General features: G+C 38.9%; 1 protein-coding gene across 11 annotated transcripts in view; it reads right to left on the reverse strand.

The window, feature by feature from the left end:
* LOC126355811 (atrophin-1-like) overlaps window positions 1-21,755 on the reverse strand; it is a 136,004-nt gene that overhangs the window by 40,768 nt on the left and 73,481 nt on the right. For 8 of the 11 annotated variants that reach the window (XM_050006244.1, XM_050006238.1, XM_050006240.1 and 5 more), the window contains one exon: window positions 16,917-17,083. In XM_050006244.1, coding sequence (XP_049862201.1) covers window positions 16,917-17,083 — 167 coding nt within the window. The remainder of the gene's footprint in view (window positions 1-16,916; window positions 17,084-21,755) is intronic. The other 3 variants (XM_050006242.1, XM_050006248.1, XM_050006245.1) reach the window with 1 other exon arrangement.

The raw sequence follows: 21,755 nt of genomic DNA on the forward strand, positions 1-21,755 counted from the left end.
TCCCACCAGCACTGAGAACAACACAATGCTTTGGCTCCAACTCAAAATTTTGGGAATCCAACAGTGCTGATTTACTCTAATTGCATTTTTTCACAATCACAGTCTTTTCTTCCTGGTATCGCACAGCTCACATTAAGAACACAGTAAAAATCACATACCCATTGAACTCTTTCTCACACAAGGTCTTTCCTGTTATAATCATTATAGCAATCACTCACTACTGTTAGGAACACAATCCTCAGCAAAGCATTCTGGGAGTCAAATTCACATACATGATCTTGCTGTGTGTTAACCCTGCATAAACATGCACTTAAAAAGCACACAAAGTCAAGAAAAAGGAACAGAAATATTCAGACATGAAGTGTTCGTCTCATTTTGAAAACAGAAACACCGGTTTCTCTGTTCTGCTTATCGATGTTACTGCCAACCCACCAAAGCATGTCTTCCCTATAGCAGTTAATACCAGTCACATCAACTACAAGTCCCCTTAGATGCCTCTTGTGCAGCAGCTAGATCAGTAAAGATCAGTAAACATGTTTTTAAAGTAAGACAAGGACATCACGATTTTCCTTATGCTCTAGCACTTTGGAAGTAGTCAAAATTTGTATTTCCTCACACATACTACCCAAACTGCGACACTTACAGGGTGACAAATATTGAACTAAATGGGAAAGAAGATGTAAATTAGTTACAAACTATAGCATGCACGCTTCTTATTCAACATGTAAACGACATTACAGATATTCAGATTTGGGTTATGACCTGTTCGATATGCCTGCCATTATTAGCGACGATGTGGTGGATACAAATAATGAAATTCTGCATGGCTTGCTGAAGTGTCAGGATATTGATGCTGTCAATCTCCTGACAGGCAGTTTCAAGCCCAGCAATGGTTTTGGTGTTACTGCTGTACACCTCATCTTTAGTACAGCCACACAAAAGTCACACAGGTTCAGATCTTGAGAATATGGTGGCCAACTGAGGCTCATGCCAGTAGCCTCTGGGTACCTCAGAGGCAGTATGTGGTCCCCAAAGTACTCCTCCACATCACTCTCCTGCTCCGATCGGGTCAAGCACGAACCATACCTTGTCAAAACCAGGGTCACTTTGGATAATGGGGATGAAATAATCTTCCAAAACCCTCACATACCATTTGATAGTCACTGTACCATCAAGAAACATTATTATTATTATTATTATTATTATTATTATTATTATTATTATTATTATTATTTTCTTTCCTTTCTCAGACATTATGACTGGTTAAAAATGGAAAGTGATGCGGACCTTGATAAAGTGTGACTTCCTTTTAACTGTACAGTATGTGTTACATTGCATTTAGGAACTTTCGGGTAATTGAACATGAATCAATAATTACAGATTTCTGTAGTTGTATATATACGTTTGGATGTAGCTGTATTGCGTTGATGTACTGGTGGATATTGTGTGGTATGACTCCTGTAGTTGATAGTATAATTGGTATAATGTCAACTTTATCCTGATGCCACATGTCCTTGACTTCCTCAGCCAGTTGCATGTATTTTTCAATTTTTTCTCCTGTTTTCTTTTGTATATTTATTGTATTGGGTATGGATATTTCGATTGGTTGTGTTAATTTCTTCTTTTTATTGGTGAGTATGATGTCAGGTTTGTTATGTGGTTTGTTTTATCTGTTATGATGGTTCTGTTCCAGTATAATTTGTATTCATCATTCTCCAGTACATTTTTTGGTGCATACTTGTATGTGGGAACGTGTTGTTTTATAAGTTTATGTTGTATGGCAAGTTGCTGATGTATTATTTTTGCTCCATTGTCATGTCTTCTGGTGTATTCTGTATTTGATAGTATTGTACATCCACTTGTGATGTGACATACTGTTTCTGTTTGTTGTTTGATCCTGTATTGCAATCATGAATCCTTCCGTCTCACTGTATATATTGCCTTTTTTTGCCATGTGTTGGATGCGTCTTGATCGATGTGTGGCTGTGTTAGATGATACAGGTGCTTGCCATGTAGTGTTTTCTTTTTCCAATTTACTTCCTTTGTATCTGTTGATGTTATTTGCTCTGAAGGGTTGAAGTGGTTATGAAGTTGCAATGGTGTAAGCAATGTACTTATATGAGTGATTGCTTTGTGTATTTTACTAGTTTCTGCTCGTTATATAAAGAATTTTCTTAAATTGTCTACCTGCCTATAATGTATGTTTTTTATGTCGATAAATCCCCTTCCTCCTTCCTTTCTGCTTAATGTGAATCTTTCTGTTGCTGAATGTATGTGATGTGTTCTATATTTGTGGCACTGTGATCGTGTAAGTGTATAGAGTGCTTCTAGGTCTGTGTTAATCTATTTCACTACTCCAAATGAGTAGGTCAATATTGGTAAAGCGTAAGTATTCATTGCTTTTGTCTTGTTTCTTGCTGTCAGTTCTGTTTTCAGTATTTTTGTTAGTCTTTGTCTATACTTTTCTTTTAGTTCTTTAATATTTGTATTTTCTATTCCTACGTTTTGCCTGTATCCTAGATATTTATAGGCATCTATTTTTTCCAACGCTTCTATGCAGTCGCTGTGGTTACCCAATATGTTATCTCCTTGTTTAGTTTGTTTTCCCTTGATTATGCTATTTTTCTTGCAGTTGTCTGTTCCAAAAGCCATATTTATATCATTGTTGAATACTTCCGTTATCTTTAGTAATTGGTTAAGTTGTTGATTTGTTGCTGCCAGTAGTATTAGATCATCCATGTATAGCAAATGTGTGATTTTGTGTGGGTATGTTCCAGTAATATTGTATCCATAATTTGTATTATTTAGCATGTTGGATAGTGGGTTCAGAGCAAGGCAAATCCAGAAAGGACTTAATGAGTCTCCTTGGTGTATTCCACGCTTAATCTGTATTGGCTGTGATGTGATGTTATTTGAATTTGTTTGGATATTTAGTGTGGTTTTCCAATTTTTTATTACTATGCATAGGAACTGTATCAATTTAGGATCTACTTTGTATATTTCCAATATCTGTAGCAACCATGAATGGGGTACATTATCAAAAGCTTTTTGGTAATCAATGTATGTGTAGTGTAGCAACCTATTATTATTATTATTATTATTATTATTATTATTATTATTATTATTATTATTATTATTATTATTATTACTGATGAACCCATCCAAACCAACATGGGCTTCGTCACTAAACCAAACCATGATGTGCATATTAATTCCCATCATTCCCATTAGCCAACCATGCACTTTGAATGTCCTAATGCAAACCGTTCAGAGGTTATCATGATTTTATTTCATACAGGGTCAAAACTTGTCACCCTTTATCTTTCAGCCAGGCTACGATTTCTGTTTCCAACTTTTTTCAAACCCTTCTCTTCCAGATGTGCCACACAAGTCTGCTCCAAAACTGAAGCAACAGTTTTCAGTTTTTGCTTTGGGCATGCTTTCCCATACTGATGTCTCTCCCAATACTAGAATTTAAAGAATCCAGTGACAAATCAGGTGCTATTTTATATTCACTTACATCTAAAGTAAGTAACACAGATGAGGAAACACATGTAGGAGTTGATGGGTTTTGTGATAATTGCTTTCTACCGCTGCTCCAAACTTTTTCACCTCGCACTACATTAGGACATTTTTTCTACCGTCCGCTCCTAAAGATACCTGGAATTCTTCTATGCTCTTGTATGTTTTCTTCTTTAAATGGATTGTGACAATACAATTTTAACTTTAAATACATTTTTTTATTGGCTGCTGTTCTGGAAAAACTGGACACACAACTGCTTAGTACATTGTTAGTGTAATAATGTAAACATAATAAATTTTTGGGTATGATGCCTTTGGTGTGCCAACTTGATATTTATCATTCAAAAAAATACATAAACGAATAAATTCTGAAGGTGGGAGGAGGCGGAGGAGAGTAACGTTTAAAGTCTTGTCGAGAACGAGGTCATTAGAGATGGAGCACAAACCCTGATTAGGGAAGGATGGGAAAGGAAAACAGCCGTGCCCTTTCAAAGGAATCATCCTGGCATTTGCCTTAAGTGATTTAGGGAAATCACAGAAAACCTAAATATGGATGGAAGGATGCAGTTTTGTACAGTCGTCCTCCCGAATCTGAAGGTTAGATGATGTGAGATATTCAAGATCACAAGTTAACTCTTAGGAATTCTGTATGTTATGTTACGTATCGCTTTAAGCTCTAATCATTAGGTTTTCCACTATTTACATCTAGCTTTTCAACTATTTAAGACTAACTGCTGTACCTGGATTACAACCAGAATTTATGTTGCGACAGGCATGTTTAAATTTCACACAATTTCCAAACTTTGCAAACCTGCACATCTCTGTGGAATTTTCATATACGTCAACATATTCATTGTTTACCATCTCTTGTCTAGATCACTGAGTACAGCAAATCTGAAGAAATTGAGTGGGTCGAGTTGATTGGTGCATTGAATTGACATGGAATTACCCGTCCATAAACCACATACCTGCAAGATATACCATACAAGGACTGGGTTCCCTACATCTAATGAAAATTGACATTTGAAGATGCTGTTAAGTTTCCACAATAATCCACTAAACATTCGTCAGTAAAACCCAGTAGTTAAGATGTAGTGATGTCGATGTAGCACTATTTATCCAAACACAGAATATTTATCAAGTTTCAATCGTAGTTTTACCTATTTATACCAGTTGATTGATCAATAATGGAAAATGTTTGTTGCCTAAGATGAACATGGCATTAAGTTCATCGGCCATACTACTACATAGTACACAGGGTTCCCTCCTAGGAGTCATCAGGCACATTTTCTTTTATGTTTCGGTACAGAACAATACTGCTTACTGTGTCTCTTGTCATACCCAGTGTCACTGGAAAGCAATGGTTTGTTTTATTTACAAGCAAAATGAGTCGCAACCTGAAATCTTATTTTCCTATTCAATAGTGTGTTCCCAAATTAGTCTAGTGTGATATTCATTTTATTGGCATGTATTAACAGGGACAGTAAAACAAAAAGAATAACCATCACACTGGCCCTTGCTGACTGCTACTTCATGTGTATGAGGTAACAGGAGAGTTGTGGTGCCCTTAAAATATTATAAGTTCGAAGTTGGTGTGGTCGCACAGGTCGCTTGGCAAGCTGGGGCTCGTCAACAACAGCATGGTGCCGAACATTAGGCAGATCAAGAGGGGTAGCCCCAGCGCATGGTCCAGGCCAACCGCGTGACTGGGAATTCCATGTTGACACTGTGTCAAGGGCTGTGCTTTGTGTCAAAGGAGATTTGTATGCTGGGAGTGCCAAAGACGGTGGACTCTGTGAAACCATAACGGCAGACATTTCAGAGTTCATGTAGAAATTAGTAACAGCCAGAGGAATCATGATACCTTAAAAAGAAACACTTACATTACCATTATTTGCACGACGATTCTGACGATGTGACCAGATTTTCAATATCTTTCTTAGTTTAAAGTTTAGTATCTGACTAAATTAAGCAAGTAACACCCAGCAACAAATTTCCAAAATCTAAATGGTTCATCCGATTTTGTTGATAGACACGTCTTTAAAAAGCTATTAGTGTAAACCCAAATTGGTATACATTACAGACATGTAACTTGAATAGTACAAGAGTTATTGGAGGTCAAAGTGGCCGATTACTATTTATCGCTTCAGGCCATCAGTACTCTACAGTTACAAAAAAAAAAAAAAAAAAAAAAAAAAAAAAAAACGGTAGCAGTATGCTTATAAATATATATTTATTTGCTATGCCTTTGTTTATATCCAATATATACCGCTTATACGTGAATCAAATGCGAATGCACAACAGACCGCTGGCAATTGCTCAAACGAACCTAATGTGAACTTTTATTTAGTAAAACAATTGCTAACAAAGAGATAGAGGGGCTGGCCAGTACTTACCTCAGCTCAGTACAGCCGATAGAAGCACAAAAAACAACTGAAAATTTAAGTTCCTAGCTTTCGGAATAAATGTTCCTTCATCAGGGAGGAGAGAGGGGAAAGAAAGGGAAGAAGGGAAAGTGGATTTAGTTACTCACAACCCAGGTTATGAAGCAACAGGGAAAGGAAAACAGGGAGGGTAGCAAGGATGGAGGCATGGCTTCCCTCTGACAACCATGCCTCCATCCTTGCTACCCTCCCTGTTTTCCTTTCCCTGCTGCTTCATAACCTGGGTTGTGAGTAACTAAATCCACTTACCCTTCTTCCCTTTCTTTCCCCTCTCTCCTCCCTGATGAAGGAACATTTATTCCGAAAGCTAGGAACTTAAATTTTTGGTTGTTTTTTGTGTTTATCGGCTGTACTGAGCTGAGGTAGATACGGGCCAGCCCCTCTATCTCTTTGTTAGTAATTGTTTCACATCTTTATATGAGATTTTCTTTTATTTAGTAATTCTATGATGTGAACAGTTGTGGCGTCATGCTCATAGCAAGCAGTTTATTGTTACAAAGAATTACAGTCTGTGCCCTAAGGCCTTTGACATATTTTTGCTATTTGCAAACACTTGTGTGTGCACGGTTTTTTGGTGTTATAAATTGCACATTTCCTTTGTCACTAAAGTTTTATTTTTTCCCCTCTCGTTTATATTTTATTGCTGCAGTATCATTCTCCAGCAGCAACAACATTCTTTGCTAGAGAATCAATTCTGCAGCCAAAACTAAAAAAAAACTGAAAGCTAAAACAATGAAAAATTCCAGGGATTCCGAAAAATTCCCGGGTTCTTCCCCGTTTCCTCCCGGATGAAAAAATTCCCTGGTTTTTCCGAATTTCCTGTTTGTCGCGGGTCGTATACACCCTGTTCCTGAAGAGAGGCAGCAGCCTTTTCAGTAGTTTATTGACTGATCTGGCCTTTTAACACTACAAAAACGGCCTTGCTATGCTGGTACTGCAAACAGCTGAAAGCAAGGGTAAACTACCGCCGTAGTTTTTCCCAAGTGCACGCAGCTTTACTGTATGGTTGAATGATGATGGTGTCCTCTTGGGTAAAATATTCCGGAGGTAAAATAGTGCGCAATTTGGATCTCCAGACGGGGACTACTCAGGACGACACGTATCAGGAGAAGTAAAACTGGCGTTCTGTGGATCGGAGCACGGAATGTCAGATCCCTTAATCAGGCAGGTAGGTTAGAAAGTTTAAAAAGGGAAATGGATAGGTTGAAGTTAGAATTAGTGGGAATTAGTGAAGTTCGGTGGCAGGAGGAACAAGACTTCTGGTCAGATGAATACAGGGTTATATACACAAAATCAAATAGGGGTAATGCAGGAGTAGCTTTAATAATGAATAGGAAAATAGGAGTGCGGGTAAGCTACTACTAACAGCGCAGTGAATGCATTATTGTGGCCAAGATAGATACAAAGCAACTCCTACCACAGTAGTACAAGTTTATATGCCAATTAGCTCCGCAGATGATGAAGAAATGGATGATATATATGATGATATAAAAGAAATTATTCAGATAGTGAAGGGAGATGAAAATTTAATAGTCATGGGTGACTGGAATTTGAGTGTAGGAAAAGGGACAGTAGGAAACGTAGTAGGTGAATATGGATTGGGGGTAAAAAATGAAAGAGGAAGCCGTTTCTTAGAATTATGCGCAGAGCATAACTTAATCATAGCTAACACTTGATCCAAGAATCATAAAAGGAGGTTGTATACATGGAAGAAGTCTGGAGATACTGGAAGGTCTCAGAGTATATAATGGTAAGAGAGAGATTCAGGAACCACGTTTTAAATTGTAAGACATTTCCAGGGGAAGATGTTGGGCTCTTGACCACAATCTATTGGTTATGAACTGTAGATTAAAACTAAAGAAACTGAAGAAACTGCAAAAAGGTGGGAATTTGAGGAGATGGGACCAGGATAAACTGAAAGAACCACAGGTTGTAGAGAGCTTCAGAGAGAGCATTAGGGAACGATTGACAAGACTGGGGGAAAGAAACACAGTAGAAAAGGAATGGGTAGCTTTGAGAGATGAAATAGTGAAGGTAGCAGAGGATCAAGTAGGTAAAAAGACGAGGGCTAGTGGAAATCCTTGGGTAACAGAAGAGATACTGAGTTTACTTGATGAAAGGAGAAAATATAAAAACGCACTAAATGAAGCACGCAAAAAAGGAATACAAATGTTTCAAAAACGAGATTGACAGGAAGTGTGAAATGGCTAAGCAGGGATGGCTAGAGGACAAGTGTAAGGATGTAAAGGCTTATCTCACTAGGGGTAAGATCGATACTGCCTGGGGTAAGATCAATACTGCCTACAGGAAAATTGAAGAGATCTTTGCAGAAAAGAGAACCACTTGCATGAATATGAAGAGCTCAGATGGAAATCCAGTTCTAAGCAAAGAAGGGAAAGCAGAAAGGTGGAAGGAGTAGGCAGAGGGTCTATACAAGGGTGATGTTCTCGAGGACAATATTATGGAAATGGAAGATGATTTAGATGAAATAAGAGATACGATACTGCGTGAAGAGTTTGACAGAGCGCTGAAAGATTTGTCGAAACAAGGCCCCAGGAGTAGACAACATTCCATTCGGATTACTGACAGCCTTGGGAGTGCCAGGCCTAACAAAACTCTACCGTTTAGTGAGCAAGATGTATGAGACAGGCGAAATATCCTCAGACTTCAAGAAGAATATAATAATTCCAGATGTGAAAATTACCACACTAATAGTTTAATAAATCACGGCTGCAAAATACTAACACGAATTCTTTACAGACGAATGGAAAAAATGCTAGAAGCCGACCTCAGGGAAGATCAGTTTGGATTCCATAGAAATGTTGGAACATGTGAGGCAATACTGACGCTACGACTTATCTCAGAAAATAGATTAATGTAAGGCAAACCTACGTTTCTGGCATTTGTACACAGAGAGAAAGCTTTTGACAATGTTGACTGGAATACGCTCTTTCAAATTCTAAAGGTGGCAGGGGGGAAATACAGGGAGCGAAAGGCTATTTACAATTTGTACAGTAACCAGATGGCAGTTATAAGAGTCGAGGAGCATGAAAGGGAAGCAGTGGTTGGGAAGGGAGTGAGATAGGGTTGTAGCCTGTCCCCGATGTTATTCCATCTGTATATTGAGCAAGCAGTGAAGGGAACAAAAGGAAAATTCGGAGTAGGTATTAAAATCCATGGAGAAGAAATAAAAACTTTGACATTTGCCAATGACATTTTAATTCTGTCAGAGATAGCAAAGGACTTGGAAGAGCAGTTGAACAGATTGGACAGTGTCTTGAAAGGAGTGTATAAGATTAACATCAACAAAAGCAAAACGAGGATAATGGAATGTGGTCGAATAAAATTGGGTGATGCTGAAGGAATTAGATTAGGAAATGAGACACTTAAAGTAGTAAAGGAGTTTTGCTATTTAGGGAGAAAAATAACTGATGATGGTTGAAGTAGAGAGGATATAAAATGTAGACACTATGGCAAGGAAAGTGTTTCTGAAGAGGAGAAATTTGTTAACATCTAGTATAGATTTAAGTGTCAGGAAGTCGTTTCTGAAAGTATTTGCATGGAGTGTAGCCATGTATGGAAGTGAAACGGGGACAATAAATAGTTTACACAAAAAGAGAATAGGTTTTGAAATGTGGTGCTACAGAAGAATGCTGAAGATTAGATGGGTAGATCACATAACTAATGAGGAGGTATTGAACAGAATTGGGGAGAAGAGGAGTTTGTGGCACAATTTGACAAGAAGAAGGGACCAGTTGGTAGGACATGTTCTCAGGCATCAAGGGATCACAAATTTAGTATTGGAGGGCAGCGTGGAGGGTAAAAATCGTAGAGGGAGACCAAGAGATGAACACACTAAGCAGATTCAGAAGGATATAGGTTGCAGTAGGTACTGGGAGATGAAAAAACTTGCACAGGAAGGGTAGCATGGAGAGCTGCATCATCAAACCAGTCTCTGGACTGAAGACAATCAACAACAACAACAACAACAACAACACTATTCATGAAGAAATTGGTCAAATATTTACTGTGTTTTAGAAAGCACAGACATTAGGCTACTGGCATACTTTTGCTTCTGTTCCTTTTATGTGTGTTTATTTAATAATGTGTGTTAGAGCATTTTTATGGTCCAACTGTAGGAATATGTATTTAATTTCAAGTTATTTAAATGTGAATCCAGTATTTCGTATGTGTTTCGATATGTCTGTGAGTGTGTGTTGGTTTGGAGACATGGCAGGAGCACTCTATCCAATCACACCACTTGTTACTACAGTAGGCGACTACTGAAGTCAATGAAAGGACTGTAAGGGTTGGGGAGGAGCATCGGGTCACACAAGATTTGGGTGGTGGGGGGTGTCTAGATGCGAAGGCGCATCGGATGGTTGCAGGAAATACTTGGAGAGTGTTGGGCAGTTTGTGAGTGGTCGTGGGAGATTGAAATATTTCGTAGTGCTGACTTGTGCACTTGTGAGATTTCCGTGGCTTCTGCAAAGATGATGTAGTATGCGTTTAGAAGTGAATATCTTGCGAGCTATGTTGTTGCTCCTAACTAATTACCTGAAGTAGGAATCTAACTTATTTTATTTATCTGCTGGATCATCGACACCAATAAGTGTTTTGCAATAATAAAAGCCATTCTTAAAGGTACTTCTGCTATTATACTCATAATTTAAAGTCGTCAAAAATAGTACCTGCAGATTTTATTTAATTTGCAATCTTTCATTTATAAATTTTTATGTTACATTCAAAATTCGCAATTGCTGAGTGCTAGGAACCTTCAACCATTGAATTCATGTGTATATTTATATTGTATACTGTAGGCTAAGCAGCATTTGGCTTGTAATGCGCAACTACATATTCCAGCCCCTAGACAATGAAACCAGCCAAACCTTTTAATATTTCAACTCTGAGGGTATGTAGTTGAGGGCAACCACTTTTTTAAGCCCGCATGTGGCAGCATTGAAGAGTCAATGCTGGCGTAAAGATTATTCTTTGTGTTTTACTGTCCCCGATAATACATATTGTACAAAAAAGTATCACACTAGACTAATTTGAGACCACTCTACAAACTGATCATGTAAACTCCCATTTAAAAACAATTTTGCTTGTAAATGGAAAAAAAACAATGCTTTCCATCGTCATTGAGCATCTCATGAAAGACATCATGAGCTACACATTACAAAAATTAATTGCAAATTCCAGCTGACACATCAGAGAACATGCAGCTGATCAGTTAAGAGGGACACCCAGAATACGTGTTCTGAACGATTCATTAATAAAAATTAAAAACCGTGTACCTTTTAAATGTTTTTGTTCTCACTGTTATACGGAACCTCAAGAGTGCAATAAAAATGTGGACACAGAAATAAACACAGCACTTTGACAACTCTCCTTACTTTCTGACTTTCATATCTTAATGTACTGTTCCTCCTTAACAACCTCTGACATGAGAAGCAGCTTATCTAGACCAATTTGAAGTGACAGTTAACAGTACACTACTGCAACTTTGGATGTGTGATATGATATTCAGTTATAAAGACAGCATGATGGTCACATACTTTTTAGAGTTTGGACTAACATTTATTCCGTACTAATTACCTAAAGGTGAGGTAACATGTTTCTTCTATCCCTACATCATATACTTTTCACATAGCAGAATACAACAAAGACACGATTGAAACAAAGGAAAAACCCAGAGCTTTTCTCTTGAAACCACTGGCACTGAAATTGGAGATATGATACACTTTGCAGTTCTGAGAAATATTTAATACTTTGGCAACCAAACCTGAGTATTACTCACGTCACGACACTGTCTTCAAAGGAATGTGCCCAATTATATCTCAGGCCGCAATTTTCACAACATGCTGGGCACCTATCACTCGAAAACTAGACAAAATTTTATACAAGATCAATGCCCAGATGTCTCACTACCTGTCCCTTGAAAGGTGCTGCCTTCTGCTGTCAATTACTAGAATTACTTTGAAAGATGCAGTAGCAAACACAACAGCTGCAGTTGTGAGACTGACCGAACCATTGAATGCTTGCATCGTTTCATGAAGCGATTACTTGTTAGTTTCCCAGTTTGCTGTAATTATGCTATAAATGTGTCGCATTTGTTGAGTGAGCAAGAAATTCTGGAAACACTACAGGCAGAATTCAATGATCCTAGATTGAACACAAAAATGTCAGCGTGTAAAAATTCTGAAGATTATTCCTATTAAGTTAAGCTGCAGTCAGCTACAGTTTTCTGTTGTAAGTATTGCTGCAACAGATTCTGCTGCTGTAATTACAATTCAGTTCTGTTCTATTTATCAAATTCTTTTCTTTTTTTACAAATCTCCTGATGGAGCACCATCCAACACAGGTTTCCATGATTTGTTCAGAGATGAGACAATTTATTGGCAAAACAATCACAACTGATACAAGTTCATATTGCTTTTCTTACATCATCTCTCTCTGCATGCCACAATGTTCCAAACCTTTCCAAAGAAAAGCCAGCTACAGGTGAAACTGTGCCAGTAACATTTTAAAAAACTGACAAAAATGGCTATTTTCTGGACCTCAAGTGTTAACCAAATGTACATCTATACATATAATGATTATGAAACATCTATGTCTACTCATCTTCACATGTGTAATAGTGAAAGTCATTATGAATACATCAGTAGGAGAAGTTATTTAAAATCTCTTAATTTCTGCTTCACAGTACACAGAGTTGTTTTTTTGTGGACACTAAGTCCAAATATGCAGTTTTTTTTTATAGTCATATAAATTACAAGGTCCCATGACAAAAAAGATGAGAAAGAAATCCAATACTGAATACAACTTTATTTGTTACCAGCTTTACTGGTGTTGTGACAAACAGCAGAACAAACAATAATTCTGAAAAGACTGTAAAAATAGAATCACTTTTACCTAATTTTATTTTCAGTATCTTAAATACTTTGAAATGGAAAGTGATTAATTTTTAAAAATAAATGCTGTAAGTTGAAACATGAATATGTACCCATTCTTCCAGATGGATCTGAACATTTTTCTTTCATCACCATCTACATCTACATCTACATCCATACTCCGCAAGCCACCTGACGGTGTGTGGCGGAGGATACCCAGAGTACCTCTATCGGTTCTCCCTTCTATTCCAGTCTCGTATTGTTCGTGGAAAGAAGGATTGTCGGTATGCTTCTGTGTGGGCTCTAATCTCTCTGATTTTATCCTCATGGTCTCTTCGCGAGATATACGTAGGAGGGAGCAATTTACTGCTTGACTCTTCGGGTGAAGGTATGTTCTCGAAACTTTAACAAAAGCCCGTACCGAGCTACTGAGCGTCTCTCCTGCAGTGTCTTCCACTGGAGTTTATCTATCATCTCCGTAACGCTTTCGCGATTACTAAATGATCCTGTAACGAAGCGCACTGCTCTCCGTTGGATCTTCTCTATCTCTTCCATCAACCCTGTCTGGTACGGATCCCACACTGTTGAGCAGTATTCAAGCAGTGGGCTAACAAGTGTACTGTAACCTACTTCCTTTGTTTTTGGATTGCATTTCCTTAGGATTCTTCCAATGAATCTCAGTCTGGCAACTGCTTCACCGACGATCAAATTTATATGATCATTCCATTTTAAATCACTCCGAATGCGTACTCCCAGATAATTTATGGAATTAACTGCTTCCAGTTGCTGATCTGCTATTTTGTAGCTAAATGATAAGGGATCTATCTTTCTATGTATTCGCAGCACATTACACTTGTCTACATTGAGATTCAATTGCCATTCAGTGCACCATGCGTCAATTCGCTGCAGATTCTCCTGCATTTCAGTACAATTTTTCATTGTTGCAACCTCTCGATACACCACAGCATCATCTGCAAAAAGCCTCAGTGAACTTCCGATGTCATCCACCAGGTCATTTATGTATATTGTGAATAGCAACGGTCCTATGACACTCCCCTGCGGCACACCTGAAATCACTCTTACTTCGGAAGACTTCTCTCCATTGAGAATGACATGTTGCGTCCTGTTATCTAAGAACTCTTCAATCCAATCACACAACTGGTCTGATAGTCCATATGCTCTTACTTTGTTCATTAAACGACTGTGGGGAACTGTATCGAACGCCTTGCGGAAGTCAAGAAACACGGCATCTATCTGTGAACCCGTGTCTATGGCCCTCTGAATCTCGTGGATGAATAGCGCGAGCTGGGTTTCACACGACCGTCTGTCTCTTTCGAAACCCATGCTGATTCCTACAGAATAGATTTCTATTCTCCAGAAAAGTCATAATACTCTAACATAATACGTGTTCCAAAATTCTACAACTGATCGACGTTAGAGATATAGGTCTATAGTTCTGCACATCTGTTCGATATCCCTTCTTGAAAACGGGGAAGACCTGTGCCCTTTTCCAATCCTTTGGAATGCTCCGCTCTTCTAGAGACCTACGGTACACCGCTGCAAGAAGGGGGCATGTTCCTTTGCGTACTCTGTGTAAAATCGAACTGGTATCCCATCAGGTCCAGCGGCCTTTCCTCTTTTGAGCAATTTTAATTGTTTCTCTATCCCTCTGTAGTCTATTTCGATAGCTACCATTTTGTCATCTGTGCGACAATCTAGAGAAGGAACTACAGTGCAGTCTTCCTCTGTGAAACAGCTTTGGAAAAGGACATTTAGTATTTTGGTCTTTGGTCTGTCATCCTCTGTTTCAGTACCATTTTGGTCACAGAGTGCCTGGACATTTTGTTTTAATCCACCTACCGCTTTGACATAGGACCAAAATTTCTTAGGATTTTCTGCCAAGTCAGTACATAGAACTTTACTTTCGAATTCATTGAACACCTCTCGCATAGCCCTCCTCACACAACATTTCGCTTCGCGTAATTTTTGTTTGTCTGCAAGGCTTGGGCTATGTTTATGTTTGCTGTGAAGTACCCTTTGCTTCCGCAGCAGTTTTCTAACTCGGTTGTTGTACCACGGTGGCTCTTTTCCATCTCTTACTATCTTGCTTGGCACATACTCATCTAATGCATATTGTACAATGGTTTTGAACTTTGTCCACTGATCCTCAACACTATCTGTACTTGAGACAAAACTTTTGTGTTGAGCCATCAAGTACTCTGAAATCTGCTTTTTGTCACTTTTTCTAAACAGAAAAATCTTCCTACCTTTTTTTAATATTTCTATTTACGGCTGAAATCATCGATGCAGTAACCGCTTTATGATCGCTGATTCCCTGTTCTGCATTAACTGATTCAAATAGTTCGGGTCTGTTTGTCACCAGAAGGTCTAATATATTATCGCCACGAGTCGGTTTTCTGTTTAACTGCTCAAGGTAGTTTTCAGATAAAGCACTTAAAAATATTTCACTGGATTCTTTGTCCCTGCCACCCGTTATGAACGTTTGAGTCTCCCAGTCTACATTCGGCAAATTAAAATCTCCACCCAGAACTATAACATGGTGGGGAAATCTACTCAAAATATTTTCCAAATTATTCTTCAGGTGCTCAGCCACAACAGCTGCTGAGCCCAGGGGCCTATAGAGACATCCAATTACCATGTCTGAGCCTGCTTTAACCGTGACCTTCACCCAAATCATTTCACAATTCGGATCTCCGTAAATTTCCTTCGATACTATTGCACTTCTTATCGCTATAAACACACCTCCCCCTTCACTGTCCAGCCTATCTCTGTGGTATTCACCACCTACAACACTGTCAGAGGATTTAAACTGCTTCCTGTCAAATCCATTCTATTAGGGCTTCAATTGTTCAAATGATCCTGCTAACTTTACTCTTCTGATAACACTCTAAGACTGACATTTAGTTCTGGTTAATAGGTCCCCATGCAACATCCTCATCTTCAGATCTCAAGTCTTTGTAATGAACAGTTAACAACATTCTGCTCACTCCTGTGTGGGAGGATGTTTCCTCCTGCTGATCATGGTTTGCAGTATAGTGTGTATGTGGCTACCAAACAACTTTGGCTTAGTTGTACAGCTCACCAGTCACATACAATTGCATAGCAATCTGCACACTTCATGGGGAATCTAACTTATTTCGATTCATTATACACCATAAATGCTCATAGGAAACGTCAGTTATGATTAAGCACTAATTCATTATGCAATTATTTGCTGACATGGAAAAAGAGACTTCTGCTTTAAAAAGAAAGGGCGACGGGAGGAGGAAGGTCTGGGTTTAATGCTGCCATAATGTTTAGATCATTGGAGACTAAGCACTAAGTCAGATTGGAGAAGAAAGCACACCTTGTTCTTTTTAAAAGGTATCACCTCAGCAATTGGTTTAAATGATTTAGGATAACCATGAAAGACCAGAATCTGGATGGTTTCACAAGGATTTCAACTGCTGTCATCCTGAACAGGAGTCCAGTGCCTTGCCACCTCCCTCACAAAAAAGCAGGGTGGGGTGGGAGTTTGGAAACTGTCAATGTCTGGCTTAAATATTATTCCTTTCCTGAAATGCTAATTTTACTGTCAATGATCTTTTGTCTAACCGCTTTGTAGTGTCAAAATCTCATGTCATTCAAACAAAATGGATGATTTATGAATGGTTCATATCATCTGTTTCTTTTCTTTTTGCCTCTTCCTCAAACTTCTAATCTTTTAACTGAACTCTCATCACGATTCAAAGTAGTTGGTATTTTCAAAGTTGATACTATCATACTAAATAATTCTTTAAAGAAGCACAACTTAAGAGCTATTGTTGCCAGATATTTATTATCTATGACATATGTACTGCTTCTTTGTCTCACCTTTCTTGTTTTTTTTTTTTCCATATTGGATACCACCTAAAACAGACAACCAACTGCCACAAAACCACATTAAAAGAGGCACAGGACAACCTGTGACTACATAATACTGCTTTCTTCATCAGTATTGTGTTCATTAAAAAAATAAAAGAACATTGTCATAATGCAAGCTACACATAACACTCACCGCAAGAGTTGGATACTGAAACTGCTGCGACATGTAGATGGGCTGAGCCGTGCATGGGTAAAAAATAGGATACGTGGCTGGGGGTGAGTGTGCTGCTGCCGCCGCTGCAGCAGCAGCTGCTGCTGCCTGGGGCACATATGCTGCAGCGGCTGTTGCTGGAACACAGACTGCTTTACTTCACTAATGTGTTCTAACACTATGATATGACTACTTTTTTCTTTAAGTCATAACAAAAGCACTTCTGAGAAACCAACTAGTCATTACATAATATGATCAAAACTAAACCACAGGCCCTGTATATCAGAAATATATTACATATAGTGTTAAAATATTTGTAGGGTACTGTTAAGTACTGGGTGGGATAAAATAATGGAGGTAGCAAAAGGTAACCACTTTCTGCACATTAGAGCTATTGAGTGGTTGACAGGCACATAAACAAAACTGAAATTATTACTGGTTTCCCAACAATTTTCTTCTTCTAGAACAACTGACTGTAAAACACACATACAAATAGTTGACAGGCAAGTAAACTAGATTGAAAACATTAGTGACATTGCAGGTAATATTCTCCTTCAGAGTAAACCGACTAAAAACAACACACATGCTCAAACCAATTTTGTCCAAATTGAGATCATCATAGCATAGTTGCTAAACTGGGGTGTGGGTTTGTGTCAGGTGGAATGGGTGCGAGGAACAAGGAGGTTTTGGGGGTGGGCAGTGAATGGAGGCTGACTCCAAGTGAGCTTTTCAGCCCATTCTTTCACTTCAGGATTTGCCACACCATTCTTCCCCAACCTGTGCCCAAACAGCATCTACATCTACATCCATACTCTGCAAGCCACCTGACGGTGTGTGGTGGAGGGTACCCTGAGTACCTCTTTCGGTTATCCCTTCTATTCCAGTCTCGTATTGTTCGTGGAAAGAAGGATTGTCGGTATGCTTCTGTGTGGGCTCTAATCTCTCTGATTTTATCCTCACGGTCTCTTCGCAAGATATATGTAGGAGGGAGCAATATACTGCTTGACTCTTCGGTGAAGGTAAGTTCTCGAAACTTTAACAAAAGCCCGTACCGAGCTACTGAGTCTCTCTCCTGCAGGGTCTTCCACTGGAGTTTATCTATGATCTCCGTAACACTTTCGCAATTACTAAATGATCCTGTAACAAAGTGCGCTGCTCTCCGTTGGATCTTCTCTATCTCTTCTATCAACCCTATCTGGTACGGATCCCACACTGTTGAGCCGTATCAAGCAGTGGGCGAACAAGCGTACTGTAACCTACTGCACACCACTTCTAGATCCATATCCTGTTCCCTTGCTGCCTACACATACCTTTGGTCAACCTTCCTTCCCACCATTCTTGCCTGCCTCACCCTACCTCCTTATATGTCTCACTCACTCAAATTGTCAATTCGACAGAACCCCAGTAATCTGCAGTGTGGAACAACGTAGTTGGCCAGCACAACACAGCTGAGAATGGGTATATATTTTTGTTAGTCAACTATGAAGGGGGACACTTTCTCAGGTCAGCAATGTTTTCAGTGTTGTTTATGTGCTGATAGACCCCTAGATACCTGAACTATATGGCGAGTGGTTGAGTTCATTGTTATTTGAAGTTGAAGCATCTTAATCAAGGTAATTACTGCACAACCATTACAAAATCTAAATCATTTTCTTTGTTGGAAAATAGGAATGCTAATATTTCCCAAAATTGACTCACAACTAACATCAGTATTAAGTCAAGGTAGAAACTAGTGTATACAATAATCCACAAATACAACTTTGGTAAAAATGATTAATATATTAAACTGAATTTTATTATTTACTAGCTATATGCGGCGAACTTCGTTCTGCCTCCGAAAACCTTTATAGTACGATTAAATTCTTTTACAGGAACAAAGGAGAGCATAAGAACTACTTTGTACCACTAAATGAATTTGATCGTACAATATATTTCCGTACAATAAAAATCGATGCTTGTGCGCTAGGCCTAAATGTCGGTATAGCGAATGACGGGTGCTACCTAGTTAAACGTCTCTGACTAGTTATGTCAATTCAAACAGGGATATTTGAGTTGTTGGGGGGGGAGGGGGGGGAGGGGGAGATTGTCAGCGGGAGCCAGGTCAGGACTTTAAGGAGGCTGGGGAACCAATGGGGTCCTTGTCCTGGCAAGGAAGTCATTGACAATTAAGGCGCTGTGACTTGGCGCGTTGTCATGGTGAACTTTCTACATGTCCTTGATGTCACTTTGGCACCGCGAGACCCTCCTCTTCAGTCTTCCAAGTAGAAAGATGAGTTCACTGTAGTTCAGGTAGGTACAAATTTGCGGTGGACAATGCCTCTGACGTCGGAGAAGACAATGAGCATGGTTTTGATCCTGGACTTACTCATGCGTGCCTTCTTGCAGAAAATACAGAAAACGGTTGTTTTTGACATGTTAAGAGTTTGTGCTGTCAATTGAAGGCTCAGCCGTCTGTCAGAGTTCAAACAATCGCATACACGCGTCACATTTTCGTTGAATCGTGCAGTTGATGGCCGTCCACTGCGAGGTTCGTCTGATCTGCTCTCGGCCCTCCATGAATGACTCGTGATTTGGACAAGCAATCAGTCCCAAAGGCATGCTGAAGTAATGGAAACTTTTCAGTGGCGGACTTCCCAGGTTTAATGCAAAATTTGATGGTGTACCATTGCTCTACAGAATGATCCATTGTGCCACGTTACAGAAACTCAAAATGGGGTTGACGGAAACGCATGTCCTGACTCTCCAGCAGCTCGCAGCGGAATGAGACAAAAAGCGTTTTGAAACTAACACTCCCCTCCACTTATCCCAGTCAGTTACAACACGCTGTGGTGTATCGTTGCGTCAGAAAAAAATTGGTCGCATTAATTATGGAACACAATCTGTATCTGCAAGACAGGCAACTTCAAGACAACATGCTCCAATTCAGTTACAAAAGCTTTAGCAAATCGGCCATATAAACTACTGACTTATCAAAAAGTTCACAAATCCTTTCCTTCTGATAGCCATCTCCCCTCAGTGTGTAGGAAAATGACCTTTCGAAGAACGTGTGTTATCGTATCATCATAATCACACAGAGCACATATTCATGTAACCTAAATTTTATAGCAACAAGGTGCTGCTTATGGATACTGCAGTTGGTACCACAAGATACAGAACTATGGATTTTATACAGGCTTTAAATCTGCAATACTAACAAAATCAATCATGTATGTAGTTTAATCAGTTGCTCATGTAGGTAAATTTGCTTACAGATTATTCTTTTTCTTTATTTGAAAGATCTCTCATTTCCCTTCATAAATAAGTCTCTTCTGTGTCAGCAGTGAAATCTCTGGCAAACAGATTCATTGCCTAACCTCTCCATATAGAGGGAAAGGGGGGGGGGGGGGGGAGAGAGAGAGAGAGAGTTTTTTTTTTAAAGGGGGGGGGGGTGTATGCTATTCATCATGATTCCTCTCCTGTACAGGCATCCATCTCCAAACAGCAATTGTGTCTAATAATTAATTATTTGTTGCAAATATTTCACTGTGTCTTTTCCTACACTTTTAATCCTCTACAGCTCTCCTAAGTATCGTGAACTTACTCCTTGAATCAATGACATATCCTACACACCATGAGCTGCACTTTAAATGTTTTATGCAAATCAGCATTCAGGTGTACAACCTATGGCCAGTGGCATCTGATACAGAGAAACAAAGAACTGCACATATGTTTCTCCAACAGAGCAACTGTATATATAATAGCAGAAAAAAAGTCTACTAACATTATGTATCTCTCTGTCAATGACATGTATTTTAGTTATAAATTCTTTCGATAATCATCTTGATGTGTGTGTTCTTTAACAAATATAAAAGCTGAGCAACACTAAGCATTCAAAATTTTTACTCCTTTATGTCTTAGCGTATGTCCTATCTTCCTTTTCTGGTTTTCACAGTGTCCACAATTCACTTTTGTACAATGCTGTGCCCCAAACAAACATTCTTAAATGTGTCTTCTTCAGATTAAGGCTGATGACTGATACTAGACAGCAATGGAAGCAATAAAATGCTACACTGCTTTGGTAAAAGTGAAAGGTCAGATAGTGAAAGCAGGAAAGTGATAGAAAGAGAAACAAAGTAAAGTCCAAGTTGCAGAACAGATCAGAAATTTTTTAAGAACACCACAATGCTTTACTGTCTGGCAAGGGGATAATGCAGGAGAAACAGGACAAAGAAGTTACCAGAACTTGAAATGGAATAACCACCTATTACCTGTGCAAAGACAGAAAATGACTTTCAGTAACTGAAAGGAGGCAAGTCAGCCAGACTAGATGAATTGACTGTAGACAGGATCAAGCCAGCACGCATCCAAAGAATACAATGAATACATCAAATGCTGGGAGTCAATTGGAAGGAAAAAGTACCAGATGACAAAGAAGGGGATTATAATACCACTGTTCACTAAAGGAAGTAAGATGAACTGTTCTAACTATAGAGGAATCACTTTGTTACTATGATGTCTTAAGACACTAAGATCATCATAAAAAAATCAGTTTGAACAGGAACAACATGGATTCAGTAGAACAACAGGCCTCATATTTGCACTGAGGTAATGGGAAAGCAAGTGAAGTTCTCGTTAGTGTATTCATGGATATGGAAAAAGCATATGACAGTGTGCCTAAGTGGAAGTATCTGGGAGTGCTTAAAAAAGCTAATGAGAAACATGCAAATGCTATGTGAAGGCTGTAGAAGTTGTGTACAAGTGAGTAATGGCAGATTATATTGGTTCAGGACAGAGGAGCCCAGCAGTGTACTACACCTCCCAATAATTTTTAATTGCACTTAT

This window comes from Schistocerca gregaria, chromosome 3 (assembly GCF_023897955.1).
Source record: "Schistocerca gregaria isolate iqSchGreg1 chromosome 3, iqSchGreg1.2, whole genome shotgun sequence".
Taxonomy (NCBI): Eukaryota; Metazoa; Arthropoda; class Insecta; order Orthoptera; family Acrididae; genus Schistocerca; species Schistocerca gregaria.